The 17,690-nt window shown below is 44.2% G+C and overlaps 1 protein-coding gene across 1 annotated transcript in view; it reads right to left on the bottom strand.

Annotated features, from left to right (window-relative positions):
• The window catches only part of spidr (scaffold protein involved in DNA repair), a 66,793-nt gene that overhangs the window by 22,141 nt on the left and 26,962 nt on the right, over positions 1 to 17,690 (bottom strand). The window contains exons 9-11 of the mRNA XM_079530133.1: positions 16,807 to 17,005; positions 13,799 to 14,055; positions 1,906 to 2,064 (exon numbers count right to left, since the gene is read on the bottom strand). Of these exons, the coding sequence (XP_079386259.1) occupies positions 1,906 to 2,064; positions 13,799 to 14,055; positions 16,807 to 17,005 (615 nt within the window). The remainder of the gene's footprint in view (positions 1 to 1,905; positions 2,065 to 13,798; positions 14,056 to 16,806; positions 17,006 to 17,690) is intronic.

Genomic DNA, 17,690 nt, shown 5'->3' with positions numbered 1-17,690 from the left:
AAGTGGTTAATGGGTATACTCTCGCAAAGCCAGACGATCGGAGATCTCCGCCGACCGACACGTGTGCATGGCGACATCTACATTTTATGCAGTGGGCGAGAACAGTGGAAGAAACGGCCCTGCGGACAAAGCTACACCTACTGGTTTGAAAACAAATCATATCATATCACCGTACCCAAAAACTAAGAACCGCCTCAAAGTCCTAGGGTTCCATCTTGCGCCACCCTTATCCCTAAACTTATTTGCCATTTTGAAAATCATTTTAAAATAGTTCAACTAGCCGATCTACATCTACACGTTGTGAGCTTGTAGATCAGCTATTTGAACCATTTTAAAAGGTTTTTTGACAGCCCATTCATCCAAAACAGAAAAGTCCTGTCTGATTACATTGAACAATGTCACCAACATTGCAGCTGTACGAAAAACTTGAATTATCCTTTAAAGTTTTTGTTTCATAAAAATCCACCATAGAAACGTTATGAGCTACTTTCTGTCAAGAAATGCCCTGCATTTGATTATTTTTCTAATTTGGAAGCACTTGTTTTCAATAACACAACATTTTGCTGCCTCCTGCATTATGTGACATTTATAGAAACAGGTGGTACGCAGGGCGGTTGAGTGATTTCCAACGAGCGCTTCCAAACGCCAACACTCCAACGCTGCTCAATGTTTTGCCACTCAGTCTAGATGAGGAGGGCGTGTCCTGATGGGAAAATCATGCATGTGCATACTCTCTATTGTTTCCACTCAGTTCCCAACAGTGAATTCAGAATATCACTAGACGCGATCGGTATAAGCAGCGATCTAAAAAAAAAATGGCGGATCGGATGAGTGGACGGTTGAGTCTCACCACACTGGTGGAAAAAGTACTCCAATGTTTGACTTAAGTAAAAGTATCAATACTGCAATGTAAGATGTACTCCGTTACAAGTAGAAGTCCCGTATTCAAAATGTACTCAAGTCAAAGTACAAAAGTATCGACATCAAAATGTACTTAAAGTAAAAGTACTCATATTCCAGAATGTCCCATTTCACAAGTTTGAAATGTGTACAAAATCATTTGAAAATAGCCGATCTACAAGCTCACAGAAAACATAAATGAACCACTTCAACCCTACATATAATGCGTTGCATAAAACTTTCAAAAAAAATTGCAGTGGAGTAAAAGTAAAATAATTCTGGCTCTGTGATGTAGTGGAGTAGATACGTATTGGAAATTGGAAATACTCAAGTAAAGTACAACTACCTCAAAAGTCTACCTAAGTACAGTACTTAACCCATTCTGTACGGGAATCGTACAGATTTGGTGTTTTAAGCATTATGTTATACTTTAGCTATTGAAAAATAGCAGATCTACAAGCTCATAGCGCTGCACTGAGTGCCGCGCTACGAGCTTGTAGATCTAATATTTGTTAAAAATCATGTAAAAAAGGGCCTGAAATCTTTGAATATATATTGTTACAGAGTGAACGTTTTTAACTCAAGTCTTTGCTTCCGGGGGGGGTCCCTGGAACAACATATTTTCAAATGGGGGTCGGCGGCCAATTACAGATAATCATTGGGGTCCTTGACATGAAATATTGAGCACCACCGACATAGAAAACTGTCATGATTTAGAAGACTTTTTTTTTCGATGTCAGGCCTAAATGTTTTTTTTTGGTGTTTGGTGTTTTAACTAAGCATTATGTTATGTACTAAGCATTAAAATAGCAGATCTACAAGCTCATAGCGCGCCACCGAGTGGCGCGCTACGAGCTTGTAGGTCTGCTATTTTTGAAAAGCCGTGAAAGTTCGGCACAAATCTTTGAATATATATATTCTTTCAGAAGACTTTTTTTTTTAAATTTCGACGTCAGGCCTAAATGGGTTAAGTTATACTTTAGTTTCCACCAGTGTGTCTCTCACCTGTCTCGAGTGACCCTCTTTACCACTTTGAAGGCCCTCAACACGCAGGCTCGTCCCTGCCACTGGCCGCTGTACCTGTGGAGGTGGTCGTCGCAGGGCAGGAGGTGCAGCTGGACCACGCTGAACATGCCGTAGCCGTCCTGGACCAGAGCACACAGCCTGTTTGGGGAGGAAAACCACAGGCAACATGCACAGTTATGTAGCCAAATTTGACTGCCATTGGATTTTTTTTATTTCGTTTTTTTCATGTCATATGAAAGCAGGGAATCATAGCTTGAAATTGACACATTGGTTGTTCAGTTTGACCCACCAGTTTTGGAGATATGGCTTATAGAGTAATGTCTTGCAGAGAAAGGTGGTGGGCTGATCTGGGCCAAATTCGTGCGAAAATGTATTTTTTGTCCCAGTCCAGCCCTGAGTCCCAAACCGCTTCTTTTCACCTGACAAGGGGGGTGGGGGGGGGGGGTTCCCCGGTTGGACGTAGCGTGTGGAAGGAAGTAAGGAACACGTTATTCCAAGCAGTTCCTTTCCCCTCCATCGGGCGAAAATGTCAGCGACATGACAACCCCCAGGGCCATGTCCTGGACTGATAGGCTTGAAATCCTGCCTCAAACTGCTTGCTGACAGAGCCTATCCCAACATGACCACTAATAACCCACACCCACACCCACAAAGACAACTGGAAGGAGATTACATGATCCAATATGTCCGTTTGATTCTGACCGGTGTCGTTTTTTTGGCAGCAAATTTAGATTTTTAGTTTTAGTCATAGTCTCTTCAATAGTTTTCATTTAGTTTCAGTCACATTTTAGTCACCTGGAATGTTTTAGTGTTAAGTCTAGTTTCAGTCGACTAAATATCATACGATTTTAGTCGACTAAATCTACAGCTGATTTAGTCGGCTAAAATGTATTTTGGCGTGATTTTACACTTGCTGAAAATAGCCGATCTACAAGCTCAGAACGCGTCGCAGCGCGACGCGCTGTGAGCTTGTAGATCGGCCATTTTCAGCATGCAACCAAGTGTAAAATGACTTCTACTGGATCTCTTGTCCACTAGTCCCTTCCTAACATTTTAGTCTAGTTTTTATTTGTTGACGAAATTGTCAGTATATTTAGTCTTAGTTTTAGTCATCGTAGCTTAGTTTTCATTTAGTTTCCAGTTTGTTTTCGTCAGTGAAAAAAGGTAGGCGACGAACAATTTCCGTCTTAGTTTTAGTCGACGAAATCAACACTGATTCTGACCGGGGCGGATGAGCTATAGCTAGAGAAAAGCCTCGGTGGTTAATGTTTGTGTTGTTGCATTCACTATTCTAAATCGGCAAAGTAAACTAAAGTATTGGAAAATTGAGTGAAGTAAAGTAAAAGTATATCAAAATTGTACTTAAGTACAGTATTGGGAGTAAATGTACTTAGTTACTTAGCACATGTGGAAGAGACAAAAGTAACAGATGCACTGCTCATCTAAAATGCAGTGCATTGAGGAAAACAACACCTGTTGTCAATCATGTGCAGGTCACATAACGAACCACCATCTATACCGGTTGGTTGGTTGGTTGGTTTGATTGACTGATTGACTGATATATTTCTGTTATTGTTACCGTTCTCTAATTTGTTCTGCAACATCGCAAACATTTGTTGCAAATAAATAAATACAAAATCACACCCGTGTGAACTGAGTGGTGCAAGTCTACGTCAGCTGTGGTCTGATGTAATGTCAGTGACCATAGTAACCATGCTCATTCTTTTGGGCCCCACGTACAGGTACACACAAACACGGATACAAACAAAGCTGGTTGTTGGAGTGGTTTGCACCACTCAAAAAATATCTAATATAACATCAGATGATAACAACATGTATATGATAAGATGTATAAAACTGTTAAAAACGGACAGGTCATTTTTGACCGGGGCGGGAACACAAACAAAAGTAAGGTTAACATGACACAAACAAACAAACAGAACAGCCCCCCCCCCCCTGACATTGGAGTAGTATTATTTGGGCTGGGCTGGTACACGACAAGCCCTGCTGTAGCAGCGTTGACAGTGGGAGACCTTTGGCCTACACACAGTTTATGAGGCTGCATGCCGCATGGCTGCCTTGCACTCCACTGCTCCCAGCCAAGCAGGAAGCTTGAAACCGCTAAAGGCTACAGCACCTCAGCCCCTTATTCAAGCCCAGACACAGCCCAAGTACCGTACCAGCCCTGAGAGTAAACACTGGAGTTCATATCCCCTGGTTAGTGCAGCGTTAGAGGGGAGGGAGAGGGGTCCATGGCCTCTGCCAGGGAATGGGAGGTGAGAGGAGAGGAGAGGGGAGGGGAGGGAAGGGGTCCATGGCCTCTGCCAGGGAATGGGAGGTGAGAGGAGAGGGGAGGAGAGGAGAGGGGAGGGAGAGAAAACAGAGAAGAGGGGGGAGGACAGTTGAGAGAGGCTAGTAATAGACACAGGTTCAATGCCATCCATACATGTGTGGCGTGGCGTGCCCCTCCAGGACACTAAGAACACCGCTGATTGGGCCTATAAACAGCTTGTGTTGGTAAACACAAAACTCTGTCTGTGTTTGCTTTGGATGGAAATAGACGCCTAACCAACATTTTTGACATTGATATATATATATTTTTTTTTTATATTTACACACACACACGCACGCACAGGCACAGTTTGCATGCACATGCACAGTGTGTGTGTGTGTGTGTGTGTGTGTGTGTTATCCCCAGCTGTTTGTTTTTCCCCCATTTCCATGTTTTTATCAAGCCAGCATAACTATACTTCGAGAAGATGATGATAAAATGTTGTATCTACTAAGCTAAGCACTAAATCAAGTGCAAAGCCTTTTTCATCAGCTTTATTAATAAAAACCCAACGGTAGAATATACCAGAAGCAAAGGTCTGGCACAACATATTTTCAGGTGGTAGTCGGCGGCCAATTACATATATTTCTGGGGGTCCTTGACATGAAAATGTCTGAGAACGACTGACACAGAAACATAGGACTTAGAAGACATTTGTAGAATCGTCCTCAGGTCTTTTTTAAGACTGGTTCACACTCGTAGCGGTTCCGTCGATGTACCTGGAACGAGTCCATGTTGCAGAGAGGAAAAGAAAACAGACTCCGCCAGGCTTAGGCCTCACTCAGACCTTTACTGCATTGCTGTATGCTTGTTGGATGAATGTTGTGTAGTCTCATGGCAGCCCCAATGCATTTCCAATGGAAGTCACATGGTTTGTAGTCCACATTTTGGACTACAAGCTGTTGTATGGCTTTCGGCTGCGTTTCGACTGCGCCCCTCCCCCTCATACAACACAAATGTTGTGTCAAACCATGTGACTCCCATTGGAAATGCATTGGGGCGGCCATGACACTACACAACATTCATCCAACAAGCATACAGCAATGCAGTAAAGGTCTGAGTGAGGCCTTAGACTGGCATGTGCACAACTATGGATAGACTAGAGCAGGGGTTCCCAAACCTTTTCATGTCAAGGACCCCCAAATTAACACTAATTAGCACACGGACCCCCCCATTTGAAAAGGTATGCCAGGGACCCCCCATAAGAGAAGAGTTGTACGGCTCTAGCAGTGAGTTAAATTTCAAGGTCCCTCCAGTTTGACATGCATTTGCATGCAGTTTCTACAGACGGACCCCCATTTAATTGCATTTCTATCTCTGGGACGCTCAATTTATATTGTAAAATCAATGTTTGTTTAACTCCGATAGTGTACAAATGGAACCAAATGGACCAGTTAGGTCCATTTGGTTCCATTTGTACACTCTCAGAGTTACAGACCCATAAAGGGTCCATTTGGTTCCAAACTATCATTTAAGCTGGGGACCCCCTGGAACTCCCTCAAGGACCCCTGGGGGTCCCCGGACCCCACTTTGAGAACCACTGGACTAGAGCAACACAATGAAATGTTATATATTTGCCACAAAACACTGAATAAGTGAGAAAAGAAAGTAGTAAAAGCACACGTAACATATCATTCATACGGCGATGTTGTTGTACACTGAAAACAGCAGATCTATAAGCTCACAACATGTTGCCGATGTGGCACAATTCCCCCTGAGAAATGATCATTGTTGTTGTAAAAAATAGCAGATCTACAAGCTCGTAGCGCGGCACTCGGTGCCGCGCTACGAGCTTGTAGATTTGCTATTTTTTTTTTAAATCCTGAAAATGTGGCCGCAAATCTTTTGAATATATATTCTTTCACAGTGAACGTTTTTTAACTCAAATATTTGCTTCTGGCCGGGGGTTCAACAACATATTTTCAGATGGGGGGACCAAATACAGATAATTCTGTGGGTCCCTTGACATGAAAAAGGTTGAGCACCCACTGACATAGAAACAGTTTTTTTTTTTTTTCCTACATTTTGTAGAATCTAGTGTCAGGTCTACATGGGCTTCATAGTTTATATAAAACCAAACAACATCAGGCTCAGCTCAACAGTTGGTGTAGCCTGACATATAGGTCGTTCACTACACATCAGCCACTGCAAAGAGACTCAAATCAAGTCTGCGAGAGAGGAGTACAACTTTCATATTTTAAACTTGAGAAAGCAAGAGCTTGCCTCAACTTGAAAGCCCTAGAAAATGAAATCCGAGAGTTGAGGTGATGATAGATAAGATTGGAAAGGAAAAAAGGGTGACAAGTCTCGTGGTTGAGAGACCAGGGCCTGACATAAACAACCAACCCCTCAAACTGCCTCCCGGTTCAGTTGCTCTTCTGTTTTTTCTCTCTCTCTCACTGCAGCGTTCCACACACAGCCCCACTTCCTCAAACAGCACCCTCGCTCCCAAATACCCTCTTGCCATTGGCCAAAGCCTTCAGTCACAGGCTGATTTCAGGAATTTGTTATTGTGAGCAATCACAGGAATTCTCAGCAACTCGGGGGTTGTTCCAGGAATTGCGATCCCATTGAGCCTGTCCAAACACACACATACTCCTTTCACACATAGACACAGGAGGAGTGCGCGTGCAATTGCAAAGCACATGCGCGCGCACATCTCTAACTTGGCACCGCAGCGTACGTCAAGTAAAGTGAGCAGAGTGAGGCCCACCATTGGCAGTGGGGGCGTGCGGGCGGGATTCTTTCCCCTGTGCCGTCCACCAATCGGTGTGGAGAAACCGATAAACACGGTTGTAACAGGATCCCCTCTGCAGCACATTGTGTTCCTAGAACGCCAGTGAAAAAAATAAATAAGCCGGGCTCCTCCTTCCTCCCCCACAAACAGTTAATCTTCTTGTTTGTTCTAGTCTTGAATTTACGGGAACTAAACATCTTCTTCAAACATAAATATCACACTGGACTCTCCCTCTCCCTCTCTCCTCTGTGTATGCTAAGGCTGCACAACAAAAGGAAAGACATGCATCCACCACGTTGACCATGGGGTGTGAGTCATACTTGTGGAGAGAGAGAGAGAGAGAGAGAGAGAGAGAGAGAGGACATGATGAGAAACAAACTGTCCTCCTCTCTCTTTATGCGCTGCATGAGGGCCTGCTGTGGGCTGAGACGTAAACTACTTACAACCGCCACAAGAAGAACAGGGCGTGGATAAGAAAGCACTGTTTAGGTACTTATATAGGAGTCATTATTTGTATTATATATATACATATACAGTATAGAACTAATACATATTACTATACTGGGCAAAAACAAGTATTATCACTCAGAGATGCCTCCACCCTCCAAACCTTCAAAACCGCCCTCAAAACCTACCTCTTCAATATTGCTTTCCCTAGCTAACTCTTTTTCACAGTTTTTTTTACCTTAGCATTTAGTGTTTATTTCTTTTCTAATAAAGTTGTTTTTATTTATTTTTGCTATACCTCTACCCCCCATGTAAAGCGTCTTTGGGTACTCAGAAAAGCCCTATATAAGTTTTATTTGAGATATTATTATTATCATTAACATGTGGGGGGCATGCTGATTTTTTTGGGGGGGGTTAAAAGTCCATAGACTTGGCTTGCCACATGTCGTCACACACACAAAAAAAAGTCAGGCGTTGGGAGGGGCTAGCCATAGAGTATATAAAGGATAGAGACCGAACTGGAGCACTAGCCCCGCCCCCAAGCTATTCATTTCGATGAAGTTGCTCAGTGGCGTTTTGAAGCACCCGGAAGACTGCCGGAAGTACCTCCTCCGGACCTCAAATTTGAGGTCCGGGGTGACGTAGGGAGTGATGGTCCTACGTGTTAAAGCCCAGCTGCACGGGGTTTCCTCGTCATGAATCCACGGGTCCGCCTGCAGTCCTTCCTCATACCACTAGGGCCCAGTGCTTCAATGTTGGAGCGCCTCACTGGCCCCTTGGGGCTAGCACCCCTCAATGATCAAGTGTTTGTTGTCTCATATGACCCCGAGCGGTACGTGGTGTGTTCGGGGTGTTGTCTCATATGACCCCGAGCGGTACGCGGTGTGTTCAGGGTGTTGTCTCATATGACCCCGAGCGGTACGTGGTGTGTTCGGGGTGTTGTCTCATATGACCCCGAGCGGTACGCGGTGTGTTCGGGGTGTTGTCCCATATGACCCCGAGCGGTACGCGGTGTGTTCGGGGTGTTGTCTCATATGACCCCGAGCGGTACGTGGTGTGTTCGGGGTGTTGTCTCATATGACCCCGAGCGGTACGCGGTGTGTTGTCTCATATGACCCCGAGCGGTACGCGGTGTGTTCGGGGTGTTGTCTCATATGACCCCGAGCGGTACGCGGTGTGTTCGGGGTGTTGTCTCATATGACCCCGAGCGGTACGCGGTGTGTTCGGGGTGTTGTCTCATATGACCCCGAGCGGTACGCGGTGTGTTGTCTCATATGACCCCGAGCGGTACGCGGTGTGTTCGGGGAGATTGTAAGCATCAGCTTCCCTGTTTGGGCCAAACCAAAACCACCGGCTTTGTGGATTTGCATAGTGTCTTTAAATAAATACTTTTTGAAATGTCTATGGGAAAAATGCACTGGGAATGATTTCCCGGGCCTGGCGTCGTCATGAAAGGGGGCGGGACTGCGACGCTCTATATATGGGCATAAAAGGGACACAGACATAACAAGAAATGCACTCTGTCGAGGTGCAAGGTACATGGCCTACTTGTGCGCAAGCAGAGCGCGCAAGTACTGCTACTGTAGAAAATAGTCATCCTTGTGAGCAGCAACAACCCTCCCCCTGGCCTGCTCATGGATTGGATCCACCCACTTCCTGCTGTCACTCCCTCTCAATCACTAATCACACCTGCTCTCACTCACACCTCAATCAGTGGCCAGCTATATATACTGCCTGAGTGCCTGTCCATGCAGTCATGTTTGTCAGGAGCAGCAGTAACAACTCCTCCACCTGAGAGCCCTCTGTCCTGGAGCCTTAGGCCATGCGTCATTGAAGTGAGTTCAGTTTGTTCATTTGTATGTTGCATTTTATTGGTGAAATGTAATCCTAATCTGTTTACCTAGAAGCTGTAGAGAATGTGTGTAATGCGCAGTGCACATAGTCACTTTAGTATCCCTTGAAATGCAGTAGATCAGTTACTTATATTAGATAATATTTGTATTTCCCATGTTGTGTCCTCCTAATATGTAGTGGTAGGCCTACCCATCCCCCCCTTTGAGTCTAGTTATGTCTTGGGTACCTTTGTCTGTCTATTTATGCACTGAATTGTATAATAATGATGTTTCTCTTGTCTTTTAGTAAAAAACCATAACCGTGATGCCTCACCACCTCCTTGCCCAACCCTAAATGCTTGTGTGTGTGCAAAGGAAAATAAAGGCTTAAACGGAACTCTCCTCGTCTGTGTATTATTTCTGACCGATGTACCATGGTGATGTAATAGTCCATGAGCCAGTCTCAACCTAAAACTATCCTACAGCTACTAACTTCTATTACAACCGCTGTTCAAAAATCCTTTAGACCCGTTTATTGACCTCATACCTTGAAGCGTATACCTTAGTCACGTCACCAGCAACAGCCAATAAGGGACCACCATTCTTACCGACATACATACTGTACATACATGTATACATACCACAGCAATTGCGCACTCTGCTTGTGCAAGTAGTGTGTGTTAGGGCATTAACACAACAGATGTCGGGATTCCTTCAAAATAGGAGCTCTGGGGTGCCGGAAAGACATGGCCGCTTTTACCCGGAAACAATCCACTAAAAAAAGTTTACTTTACATAGCTAGCTTACATTGCGATCGTTTTAATTTAAACGATATATGATCCAAAAAGCGTTCATATTTTGCGGGAGAGACGGATGAGGAGCAGAAATGAAGCGCCAGTATATTGATCCGATCAACACCACGGAGAGCACCCTGGATTAGGAGAGACGAGTCTCTCCTAACGGCTAAGTCAATGGTAAGCTAACAATTGCCTAGAGTGTAGCATACGGTAGCCGAAAGGCGAACTGACAAATAAAGGAAAAAATGCAGAATATTCTTATCTCGCCCCGTATAATTGAGGATGCGCTAAGACGTGTGAGGACGTCGGATGCATCCCTCGGTTCGATTCCCTAGGACGTGCTGACACGTCGGATGGACGGAACCAGTTAAGCAACTAGTCAACTAGTAAATCCACTAGTTGACCTTGTTGGTACTAGTTGACAATTTTGTTTTTTTGAAAAAAAAAACTTTTTTTTCTTTTCTTCCTGATTTTGTAGGCCTCGATCAGGTAGATTATAGTTATAGTCACCAATGTACATAGTTTTTAAATGTACAAATATTTATTTTCAACTAGTAAAAATGACTAGAAGTGAATGCCCTAGTGTGTGTGTGTGTGTTGTATGCTTGTAGGTCTGCTATTTTTGAAAAATCGTGAATGCGGCACAAATCTTTGAATATATATTCTTTCAGAAGACACTTTTTTTTTTTTTTTTCAATGTCAGGCCTAAATGGGTTATATACACTATATAATAATTAATATTTACAAAACTGCAGAGAGAGAGGCGAGCTCATCCACATGCATCCGAACTCTGAACTTTGTCCGCACGCGCAGCCGCCCAGGCCTGCTGGATCTGGCTGAGTGGGAGTAGCCAGTAGTAGTAGATAGTATAGGGGGGGGGAGGGGGAGGGGGGGGGGGGCTGTGGCGTTTGTTTACTGGCGGCAGGAAACAGCATGGCAGGAGCAAGCGTCACATTACCGCCGACAGCCATGAGTCAGTCAGTAGAGTCAGAATTAAAACCCATTTTGACCTGGGAACGATTCTATAAATGTCTTCTACATCCTGACAGTTTTCTGAAAAAGCTGTGTCAGTCGTTCTTCGATTTTTCAAAAATAGCAGACCTACAAGCTCGTAGCGCGCCACTCGGTGCCGCGCTATGAGCTTGTAGATCTGCTATTTTTCAATAGCTAAAGCATAATATAATGCTTAGTTAAAACACCAAAAGGGGTTCAGCCATTTAGACCCGAGGACGATTCTACAAATGTCTTCTAAATCATGACAGTTTTCTTGACACGTCAGTGGTTCTCAAAACAGATTTGAGTTAAAAACGTTCGCTCTGAAAGAATATATATATTCGAAAAACTTGCCCCACATTTTCACGATTAAAAAAAAAATAGCAGATCTACAAGCTCATAGCGCGCCACTCGGTGGCGCGCTATGAGCTTGTAGATCTGCTGTTTTTCAATACCTAAAGTGTAACATAATGCTTAAAAAAACACCAAAAGGGGATCCCGCCCCAAAATGGGTTAAGCCTAATTTATGCTTTGCCGCGCAACGGTGTTGCTCGCAGAAAAAGGACTGATTTCTGATCGAAAACGCAAAGTATGAATTATTACTCTGACTCTGTTGTCAGCTGAGTGGCTTGCTTCCTTCTTCAAAACTGACCACCACGTGCTATATACCGTCACCCTCGGCCTCTCCTGCCCCCCCCCGCCCACACCTCTTTTTTATTACTCAGCGCAGGACAAAAACAACATGCCTTGAGGGGTGGACAGCTAAAGGTCGCTTGTTGGCTCGAGCTCACATATGGATTTCATTGATTCATTAACCACGAGGAGACTCGTCAGGCAAACCTATTCATTTCACTGTAGCATGGCGATATTATGTAATATATCTATTTTTCTAACGAGATCGTTTATTTAAAGATCATTGTCGGGAATTTGTCGCTTTGGAATAAACCTGCCTCGAAACCTCTTGTTGCATTTACAGTAAATTAACGTTTAAAAAAGCATCTAAAATTCCATTTGTGTGTTGTTGTTTTTCCGCTCTCACTTGTAATTTTAGCAATTTCTATTTGCTTTTATCCGAACTAATATGTGTTGAATACTGACTTTTTAACAATTGTGTACTTGTAATTGTATGTGTGCTGGAATGTGTATTCTTATGTGAACGCCAGGAAGACTAGCTGGTTGCTATGGCACCAGCTAATGGGGATCCTTAATACAAATCAAATCAAATCAAATTACTGTTGAGTTTTTTGATGATGGGTTGACTATTGAATATAATAAATAGTATAATACATTTCTAAGCAATTGACTACTTGAAGTTTTAGCAAAGCGATACTTGCATTTCTAAAGCCAGCGGGCCTTTCTATTCAAGAACCTTTATTACTCATACAAGATCAACACCCCGCCCTCTGATCATGCAGATAAGCACATCAAAAACAACGTTTATGGAACTCCGGCACAGTCAAACATTTTGGTAATGATAGGATACGGGCTGATTCACGGCTGACTGAAACCAGCTGATTCAACACAACTTAAGCCTTATGTGAATTGTTATTACGCCAAAAAGCGATGATAAAAGCCAGCTTGTATAATCTATAATGTCCTAGTTAGGCCTGCACCTCACACAGCTAGGCGTGATGCTCGTGGTTGGTTTTTCCAAGTAATGATAAGACGTTACCTTCCAGTTTGACATTAACCTATAAGCCTATTGCTTGGAAGCATATTAATGGTGAGGGGGGTCCAATGCATCTCTGTGTGCCCACCCCGAAGGGATTGCGAACGGGGGCACACACACACACACACACACACACACACACACACACACACACACACACACGCACACGCACGCGCACACGCACACGCACACGCACACGCACACGCACACGCACACACACTCGGCTCCGAACCTGCTGGTGCAGGATTTCAGAAAACCTCGTGCTGTCTCTTTTCCAAGAGAGAATTGGCCTGGATCGCTCGCAGTGGGGCTGGATTCAATTAGCAATGTTTGTGTCCTTTGTCAAGCAATGCCATATGGCTGCAGACAAGAGTGAGCACTTTGTGGGGCCTGCTGCTTATGGAACAATAGCCTTTACTACCGGAGAATAACACTGTGCCACCAAGGAGAGGCATGCAAACCCTGTGACCAAAAGAAAACCCAGCATGCACTTTGTAAAAGAAAGAGACATGTACAATGTGGTACACACAGTACACACACAGCCATATATAGCCCGTTTAGACCTGGGACCAGATTCTACTAAATGTCTCGACGGTTTTCTGAAACACCCATGTTTCTATATCAGTGGTGCTCATTGCTCAATGTCAAGGAGCCCCAGAATTATCTATATTTGGCCGTGGACCCTCCATCTTAAAATATGTAGTTCCAGGGACCCCCCCCCCCCCCCCCCCCCACAGAAGCAAAGATTTGAGTTAAAAACGTTCACTGTGAAAGAATATATTTTCAAAGATTTGCTCAACGATTTTTCAAAAATAGCAGATCTACAAGCTCGTAGCGCGGCACCGAGTGCCGCGCTACGAGCTTGTAGATCTGCTATTTTTGAAAATAGCTAAAGTATAACATAATGCTTTAAAACACCAAAAAGGGATTCCCGCCCGAAATGGGATAACAGACACTCGGTGATTTATTTCTTCCAAATGTCTCTCTGACATGCAATGACTGACCAAAGAGGAAGGGGGGGAAAAAAAAGTAAAATATCAACCAGGGAAACAAACGGGTGGGTACCTGGTTTTGTTCTGGGGAGGAGGGAGGAGGGCCGAGGAACACTCGCCAGGAGGGACTTTGGACTTCAGTGTAAAGCCAACCGAGCGCTCTGCCACCGGGACAGAGTAAACCCTCTGGACCACCACCTCCACGTCCTGCCCAGCGGAGGAGCCAGACTGGCCCAGGCCCTCAATGGCTTCCAGCAAGGAGTCGCTCAGCTTCCCTGTGCCCTCAGACACGCCACAGCAGCGCTTGGTAGTGCCATGGGTGGCCGCAACCTGGAGGAGGAAACAACAAAGTCCCGAAATGACAATGAAACACAGTATTGTGTTTTATTAGCCCATTTTGACCTGAGATCAGATTCTAAAAATGTCTGTTTGAAAATGACAGTTTTCTGAAAAAGCTATGTTTCTATGTCAGTGGTTCTTCGATTTAAAAAAAATAGCAGACCTACAAGCTCGTAGCGCGCCACTCGGTGGCGCGCTATGAGCTTGTAGATCTGCTATTTTTCAATAGCTAAAGCATAACATAATGCTAACACCAAAAGGGGTTCCCGCCCAGAATGGGTTAGTATTGCAGCTCCGAGCGTACGTTTTGTATGTACCTAAACCGTGCATCTAAGTGACAATGAAGTGAATCTGAACCTATAACTCGATAGAAATTGAAGTTCTGCAAGTTTATTCCATACTTTGGGGATCGAGGACGGCAAAAAACGTACAGACACACTCCCCATTTTCTGCCAGCCAGAAAACGTCAGACTCCACCTCACTCTCTACCAGCCCTCTCTCCTTGTATCCCTTGTTCTTGTCACCTTTTTTGATAGATTGATATTGCTAACTAGATGATGCAGATTTATGTTGGTTACTTGTTCACGTTTTTGTTATTTAGATTACACATGTTAACCCATTAGACCTGTTACACCTAGACGTTGTTATAGTCGGGTGTTCAGGCCAGGAACATTCTGTGTAGTCTTTGTGGTTTCTATATGCATATAGCCGCAATTTGCAACTCTTGATTTTCTTTTAATAATGGGGTGAATCTAGAGTTGCAATACAATCCAGTGATTGTCCATTCATCCAATTTGCATCTGCGATCTGCTTGTATTAAACAACGTTAAACTCACCAACATTGCAGCTCTAGGCCAAGCTTGAATTATCCTCTTTCGAACTGCAAAGCTTTTGGGCAGTATTATGCGTGTCTTAAGTACCAGGTCTTATGACTTAACTTAAGACCTGGAGGCGTGGTCAATGCTGTTTGGCCACTCAGAATAGCCAAATGGCATTGATCACGCCTCCAGGTCTTAAGTTAAGTAATAAGACCTGGTACTTAAGACACGCATAATACTGCCCCATGTCTCATAAAAATAGCTATACTTTCTGTCCAAAATATTTCACAGCAATATTCCGAGCCGCCATGTTTTCAAATTTTTCAACCTGCCATAAAACAAGAGACGGGTGTGGGAGAGCACTTGTTTAATAGAACGCTGTGCGTGACGGCGAGTGGCGCTGCGTCAGCCTCTTCTTTGGGTGCACACGACGTGCACACGCAGGTTCATACGAAACAAGCGCTCTCCCACACGACTCGTTTGACGGCCGGTCGCACACAGCCGCTCGGAATTATTGCTTGGAATATTTTTGACAGAAAGTACAGTAGCTCCCAACATGTCTACGGTGGATTTTTATGAAACAAAACCTTTTGCCGTTTGAAAGAGGATGGTTCAAGGTTGGCCTACACAGCTGCAATGTTGGCGAGTTTAACGTAGTTTAATACAAGCAGATCGCAAACGCAAATTGGATGAATGGGCTGCTACTGGATGGTATTGCAACTCTAGATTCATCCCATTATAAAAACAAAATCTAGAGTTGCAAATTGCGGCTAATATGCATATAGCTACCATATAGCAGGCGTTTTTAGTATCGGTATAAAGGTTATGGGTATAAAGGTTAAGGCTATGGTTTTCAAAGAGGGCCTCCCTTCAGATAGACACTTGAAAGGCCTATATGGGTTGCAACCGTGCAACAGTTAACTCACATACTGCCCTTTTTCCCAAAGGACTCCACTGCCAAGGACAACTTTAATGCCTTCTTTTCTTGTATTGATTCAGTGACATCGCTGTCCAGACCATCGTGTGGTGGTTACCTCCAAATCCTATTAGCGAGAGTAGAGAAAGACAGAACTCTTCCTTGGCTTGTACATGCACTATTATGTCTCTTAATTCCAGTAAAAGATTGCTACGCTGCAACAAGTTGTACCAAAGATGAAGTGTATACACGCACAATGTTACAGATGAGAATGAGGGCGAGAGAATGCAGCAGAACTGAACTTAAAGAAGTGATCTTTTTCTTTGTATGCTGGATTTGGGCCTCACTGTTAACCCATTCTGGGTGGGAACCCCTTTTGGTGTTTTAATGATTATGTTATACTTTAGCTATTGAAAACTAGCAGATCCACAAGCTCATAGCACGGCTATGGCACTCGGTGCCGTGCTATGAGCTTGTAGATCTGCTATTTTTTATATATAATATATTCTTTCAGAGTGAACGTTTTTAACTAAAATCTTTGCTTCTGGGGGAGGTCCCTGGAACAACATATTTTCAGATGGGGGTCGGCGGCCAATTACATATAATTTTTGGGGTCCTTGACATGAAATATTGAGAACCACTGACATAGAAACATGAGGTTTTCAGAAAATTGTCATGATATAGAAAACTTTTTTTTTACGTCAGGCCTTTTAACTGTTGCACGGTTGTAACCCACGCCGAGTGGTGCGGTAAAACATCTTCATGGTGACCAATTCTTTATTTTTTTAAAGATGTATTTTTTGGGGTCTTTTTATGCTTTCATTGATAGTGAACAGTAGACAAGACAGGAAAGGGGGAGAGAGAGATGGGGAGTGACACGCGGCAAAGGCCGTCGGGGCTCGGGAGTCGAACCTACGGCACGCCGTCCAGCTGGTTTGGCAGCCTAGACGGTTGAGTTAACCGCCCGGGCCATGATGACCAAATCTAAAGACACAGAAACAGACCCACCTGCCTGACCTCCTCCTCTGTAGTGGTCAACACCTGCAGCAGTCCAAAGGCTTTGGTCAGAGAGTACGGCGGTATGCACTTCACTGCCGGGAGGAGGACTCTGGGGATGGACGCCATGTTGGAATCAGAGTAGACTTTCTGGCTGAAGTGTGTGTTCAGAATCACTGGGCCGTTTACACCCTTTATGGTAAGACTTTGCCTGCAGAGAGAACAAAGAGGGCGACTCGTTATTTATGCATAATATAATAGCAATCGTTTTTTTTGTTTTTTTTTGCTCTATGGTTGCATCATGACACCCGTCCTTCCACATGGATTCTCTTCATGCTCGTCACAACCCGGCCCCGGTGTGGAGCCGTGACAAATGGAGGACGCGGGCAGTCTAACACTTTTAACCCATTTAGGCCTGACCTCAAAATTTAAAAAAGATCTTCTAAATCCTCCAGTTTTCTGAAATAAATATTTTCACGATTTTTCAAAAATAGCAGACCTACAAGCTCGTAGCGTGCCACTCGGTGGCGCGCTACGATCTTGTATTATCTGCTATTTTTCAATAGCTAAATTAAAACACCAAAAGGCGTTCCCGCCCAAAATGGGTTAATACAATATATGCCCAAGACGTCCACAGACGTCCTAGAAACTACCGCATGTAGTTTTTTTTTCTTCTTTTCAAAATGTCAAAATGTGGGACTAAATGTGGGCACCCCACCCTAGAGGGCAGCACGGGTCCACCCGGACCCGAATACCCGAGATCCGAACCGAGAACCGAGCCGGGTCGGGTGCACAATATTGACATGCCGTCGGGGAACGGGTCGGTTCCATTTCAAAGCTGCAGGCCTCGTTTCGGGCATCTGCAATGCAGAATACCCGAAATGCCCGTGCAGGAC

Source organism: Electrona antarctica (assembly GCF_951216825.1).
Source record: "Electrona antarctica genome assembly, chromosome: 19".
NCBI lineage: Eukaryota > Metazoa > Chordata > Actinopteri > Myctophiformes > Myctophidae > Electrona > Electrona antarctica.
The sequence above is the reverse complement of the archived record's forward strand: the minus strand, read 5'-3'. Positions and strand labels throughout refer to the sequence as shown.